The sequence below is a fragment of the Halichoeres trimaculatus genome, unplaced genomic scaffold (genome assembly GCF_033239565.1).
Source record: "Halichoeres trimaculatus isolate MK-OKI-2021-1 unplaced genomic scaffold, fHalTri1.1 fHalTri1_scaffold_8, whole genome shotgun sequence".
NCBI classification, from domain to species: domain Eukaryota; kingdom Metazoa; phylum Chordata; class Actinopteri; order Labriformes; family Labridae; genus Halichoeres; species Halichoeres trimaculatus.
This window is the reverse complement of record NW_027437186.1, coordinates 29,490,818-29,496,817: the sequence shown is the minus strand read 5'-3', so window position 1 is coordinate 29,496,817 and position 6,000 is coordinate 29,490,818. Positions and strand designations below refer to the sequence as shown.

Genomic DNA, 6,000 nt, shown 5'->3' with positions numbered 1-6,000 from the left:
GACACTACTGACTGACAAGTAACCTACACTAAATTAACCCATTATCTCTGACCAAAAGCAACAGTAGAGTAAATCTTAGGAATAAAGTCAGATAAAGGTTTCTTGAGTCAAAACCACACTGGGGTGTTTTTTTTTTTTTTTTTTTTTTTTTTTTGTCAAATACCAGCTAAAGGTCTTGGCATTCCAGGTACACAAGGTTGTGTCTGATGTGTGAGGGTAGATCTATGCGTACATGGTTGCATCTTGTAGCTTCCCTAACTGGTGGTTAAAAATGAATTTTTCAGGAGGCATGGCTAGACAAACGCAGTTGCTCTTTTCATATCGGGACTCAGTCTTGAAAACTAAATGAATCCATCCTTCATGCAGACACTCGGGCCCTCGAAAGTTGGCGCGTAAAGGTGCCGAATGGCGCCTTTTACGTGACGCACAGGGCAGTGTCAAAACGTCTAGTTTGAGGATTTGTTTTTAGAGCTTGCCACTGAAATGTATTTCAGTCGTTATTATCTTTGGTGGACTTTGTTTAATCTTTAGGAACTTGCAACCCTTCTTAAACTGTCATCAATTGTGTTGCTTGTTTCTGTGTCAACAATGTGCAATATTCCCCTGAAAAGTGTGATGCAGGCCTATTAATGCACTACAACAACCGGTTGCAACCACGCATTAAGCATGTGTGTCACTTCTTATTTCCCATAATTTACAATTTCTTTTCCTGTTTTTCCATTTCCAGTAGCTAACCCATCTGAATTACCTATTCGGTCCCGAATTATTACAGGAACCACTGTTAGCACCGTCCTAATGCGACCTCAACTTTTTTAAAAATCCATTTCCTCCGAGCATCAATTGGTATGCACTCAGCAGGGACTGTCTTTGTTTTCCAGCAGCGCCAGTCCCAGAATATGGCCAATAATGTAGCTGAGGGGCGGGGAGCAGCAGCAGCAGCGCGGTCTGCAGACCCACCGAGGCTGACAGTCTGGCGGAGTGCCGAGGAGAGGCAGCAGGCAGCGGTGCTGGTGGCGGCAGAGATGGGCTCACACCCCTGAATCAAAACTCAACCTCCAGTTATCTTCAACATCTCGGAAACCTGGGACGACTTCTGTCATCTTTTCCCTCTTCTTCTCAAAGGAGGGGTTCTCGTTGTGTTTACGCCACCCAAAACAGGAGCGGGAAGCTTTACAGTTGCATTCCTTCGCCTCACCTGCACGGCCGGTGAAGAGGGCTCACGCTGTGACAATAATGCATCCAGATAAGTACTTACCTGAACTGGTGTCCGAGAAAAACAGCCTGGACCCCTCCTTCGTGCACGCTGTTCGCCTGCTTGCAGATGGTAAGTAATGCATTTGTTTAAGTCTGGTCTTCTCACCGCTTTACACACATCTTTGGCAGCAGGAACCCCAGTGTTTCATGCAACTGAGAACACAATGAATCGCATTTTGGGGAATATAACGTAATCTCATGTGCCCTTGACTGTAAATGCTGGCTTGATACAGGGTGATAGATTCACTTTGCTGTGATGGAAGCTGCTCTCTGGATCAGGGGCACAACTTTTCTGAGGTTGAATTGAAGGAAGCAAGGGGAACACAAAGTAAACTGTGTGTTAAGTCTGAGATTTATCACCTCTGTGTCAAACCTACTGTCCTGCAAGGTCAAGTGGTGGCACTGGAAGTGTTGACAGAGTAGATTTACTGTGGAAAAGGCTGAAAATTAGGTTGAAATAGTTTTTATTATTATTATTTTTTTACTTGATTTGTAGATCCACATTTTTGTATCTTTCCAGCTGTCAATCAGAATTTGTTTTGAAAACAGTTCATTAAGTCAAATTACTGTTCTGATTAAATTACTTTGTTCAGTCAAACCAAGCTGCACAATGTCACAAAGACTTCTTTTTGTGCAATCTTGGCATCCTTTTCTGCTTATTCTTCTTTCAAACTAAGCTCAGAAGTTCACCCAAGAGAGTGCACCTGAAGAAGTAAAAGTTTGATTGAATAAAACACGATTCCTATATTGTACTCTGGCAGAAATATCAGTGAAATCAGTATTATGGGACTGAACTTACCACTTGAAACATCTCTTTGTATCATCCTGCACGAACTTTAACTGATAACTGTCACCAAGGTCACAGAAGGGACTTCATGCCATTGAGCCAGATGTTCAAGTCCCTCCTCTGACTTAATGTTACAGTGTGTCTTACAGAGCAGCATAATCAAGTTAAGCCTGCAGAATACTAAGTGACTGACCTTCCTGCAGGTAGACTTTTGTCTTCTTCACACGCTGAGAATGTGTCACTTCTGACAGGAGAACAAACGCTGAAACTTTCTCCCGGTCAATGATTCTCTGTCTTCATAGCTGCTGTGAGGGGCTTTCATTTGGTTTTAAAACAATCTGAGATGAACACAGTGGCCTCTGTGTCACAAATAAATATTAAGTCATAGTTATGCCACAAACTGATCACTCATTAACATACCTCTGCTTTACAATATTTCTTCGCATTTTACACTTCCAGATTCTTGGTGAGTTATTCATTTGACTGCAAAAAAATCAACATAAAGAGGTATAAAACAACTGCGATGAGAATTTTTCTGTCTTTTTTTTTTAAATCATGACTTACTTATGCACAGGATAAGATCAGCAAAGACTCATATGTCCACTGAGGACCAGAAGCAACACAATCAAAGTTCCTCAGACTTTAACTTTTCCGTTTCTCCACTTTTGGCTTATAAATATGTTGTCTAATGACCTTATCTGTTAACCTCTGCATGTAGAACGGGGACAGTGACAAAAATGAGATGGCATCAAAAATAAGCTTCAAACTTCTGTTGGTGTCACAGTATTTTATACAACATTTTTTAAACCAGTTAAAGGATCAATCCCATTAAATTGTCAAATGGTATAACCACAAAAGCATGACATGTATTACATAATTGACCTTCCTAGAAGTTACGCAACTTTTTTTGCACAATATCAGATTTTTTAAATAAGAAACATTGTTTACACAAATTATCAGTTTCACCAACTGACCATGTCTTTCACCCAAGTATGAATTAAAATCAACAGTTGGAGTAATGTTCTGTGATGGTGGCTGGGACACTCTTTAAAAACAGATTTTAAATCTCAACAAGTTCTTTTCCTGGATGGATAAAAGATCAAAAATCAAAAACTAAAAATTTGAATTAAATCAAACCAAGACTTCAAAATCGCAAGTGCTTAAAATTTCAAAACCCAATGAATCCACTTATTCATAAAGCTTGAACCTTAATATGTTGGTACTTTGCTTGAAAAAACAGCTTAATAGTTCAATTTTACTAAAATGAATAAAAATAGTATGAAGAGAAGTTGTGACAGCTGATTATCACTAAACAATTGTATATTCTTGGTGTAGTACCCACACCTCTCTGACTGAGGTTTTTCATTTCTGAATATGTGCACGTCAAATAATAACCCAATTTCCAGCAGGACGACTTCTCTTTTAAAGTTTCTGCTTGTTAAAAGAAGAAAAGTCAAACCCTGCGTCAGATTAATGCGCCCTGATTGGACAAGGTGTTCACTCTCGGGTGCCTCGACCCCTTCAGCTCCTGGGTTGAAATGTGTTGATGAGACACCTGACAGGCCCGCTCTTGTTGCTAACTGTGATGCAGATGGGATCATGTGTCACCCTGCTCAGTCTGCCAAATTAACGCAGAGCTGCTGACTCACAAAGCTGGGGCATGAAACAAAAAATGTCATCTCTCTCATACCCACCACTGTGAGCAGCAATCAGCAGACTGAAGTGATGTTTTCCATTAGGTCACTTTACTGACATTTTCCTCATTAACTTTTTTTTCTCATCTTGTTAAAGCAGTGTTTGCAAATTAATTACCCACTCCCACTTCATTTTCAGTTTCCCAGAATACACATTAGAGTGCAGCATAGTCTCCCTCAATAAAGACCAGTAATGCATACAAAAATACAACAAAGTCCACGCTTTGCTTCGGAGAGGCATGTACTTCCTGAAAAGAACACAATCAGCCAGCACGCACTGCTGACAATGATCGACAATCAGTCAGTTCAGTCTGTCTCATGATGTCAGCTGTGAAAATATTCCACATAAGCCGCTGCGGGCAACATGTGAAATAATGCTAATAATGTTCAACTCTTTCACACAGCTGTTATCATCTCTCAGTGTGTGAGCTCATGGATAATTCAGATTCATACGTATCAGTGGACAGGAGGATAAACTGCCTTTACAGATTTATAGATTTGCTGCCATCTATCACTGAATACTAAAGCACACAATCTTGCATTATTCACATCACGTGCAGTAAACTGCGTAACATGGATTTAACATGACTTCAGTAACTAGCTCCATATTTATGAGATGAATTACTCATGTTTAAATCTAAATTGGTTTGCCTTCTTTTGAGCTGGGTTAAAGCTGTTTGGACAAAGCTCCTGCTGAGGGGCGGCAGAGATTAATCTTTCAGAGCACTTCTTGTTTTCTTTGATGGTGAATGGAATGAAAAATGAAACAGAGAGAGCAATTTGAATAACTTTATAATAAACACAGCAAGTTTGCAATGGGAAATGTGAGTTGCACAACAGTTCTCCAGCTTTATTATTAAATCAGTCACAGCACGGACATGTCAACTTATATAAACAGCACTTCCAGGACTCAAAGAGAGTTAGTTTGAGATCGCTTTTGACAGAAGTCTTCAAACCACATGAAAACTTATTTGTCATTGTCTCAGTGAGGTCAAAAATGAAACTCTGGTTTATTTAGGCATTAAATCTTCTTAAGGAAGTCAAATCAAGGCTTAAAACAGTTACGTAATGAGTTTTTTTAGCACAGAAACTTTACCCTGGAACTTAGTGCTTTTCCACCCAGAAACAAGGGTCCAAATTAAGTTCTGGGGTGCTTTTGAATTGTCCTGGAACTTAAGGAGGTAGGAACTACAAGTTGCATGTTTCTGACGTTGTTTTAGGTTTCACTCCATCTGCAATAAGATTATCCCCAGCTGTGATTGACTTGGTTTAATAACTCGTAAACAATGGTCTTCTTTGAGCCTGATAGTGTGAATGTGTCCCTGTCTGCTCCTGGTGTTACAGTCTTAAAAATGACCCTGTAAACTTGAGACATTCACCTGAACGTGTCAGTGGTTATCCAGTTTACAGCTGCTGTTTAAACAAAAAGGAAGCCCTAGAGAGGGAATCCTAGTATTGTTTTATGTTTATGTGTCATAATCTTCTCATAAGATAAGTATTCAGTGATGATCTGAAGACATTTTAGAAGGATGAAAGCCATCAATCAACAAGCTGTTTTTGAACCGTGGGTCCAACATTGGTCCATCCCTGCCATCCTCATGCTTGACATTAGCCAATAGTGCTTATGCCCTTTCAAGTGTCAACGAATACATCTGCAGTGCAATTTAGCGTAATCTAAATCAGCTCAGTTTTAATATTCGCCACACTAGCCAGTTAACTGCAGTGTTATACCACCCTACCTTTTCTAACTATATTCTTTATTGTTTCTTACTGCCCTCTGCTGGTCTGGTGGTGTGTTGCAATTATTATTTTTTTCTGCATATATCACTGTCACAGCCCTAGACAAACAACAGTCAAACAGGAACCATGTAGGCCCTGAAAATGTATGACCTTCTGGTTTAAAAACACCTGTTGAGTTTGAGTTTCTTGTCTGTATGTGATGTTTTGTTTTCTAATGTTTCTGAGCCAAAAAAAAACACCTCAAAAGAACAAATTTTGAGTTCAAGGTGTTTTTTTTCTGAAATGTTTTACAATTCCTGTTGTCCTTTTCATTCACCAGTTTGTCGGTGGACACATAATGAGCGCTTTTCAATGCAGTGTGACTTCAATTTTTGCTCATATTGTTGGTCACAAGTTGATTCTTTCGTATGTTGAAAATTAAAGTGAGAAAAGCAGCCTGGTTGGGGTTGTAGTAAAATGAGGGAAGCCTTTGTTAGCCCCCTGTGGTGCCCTGTAAAGCCTGTCTAACCATGAGCGCTAACAGGA

The 6,000-nt window shown here is 39.8% G+C and overlaps 1 protein-coding gene across 5 annotated transcripts in view; it reads left to right on the top strand.

Moving 5' to 3' along the window:
- The first annotated feature begins 895 nt into the window (after nt 1–895).
- khdrbs2 (KH domain containing, RNA binding, signal transduction associated 2) overlaps nt 896–6,000 on the top strand; it is a 125,444-nt gene continuing 120,339 nt past the window's right edge. For 2 of the 5 annotated variants that reach the window (XR_012598601.1, XM_074676293.1), the window contains exon 1: nt 897–1,324. Coding sequence is in view for 1 of the 5 variants with exons in the window: in XM_074676293.1 (XP_074532394.1) it covers nt 1,234–1,324 (91 nt within the window). In the remaining 4 variants the exon portion in view is untranslated. Of the gene's footprint in view, nt 1,325–6,000 lie in introns of all 5 variants that reach the window. The other 3 variants (XR_012598603.1, XR_012598602.1, XR_012598600.1) reach the window with 2 other exon arrangements.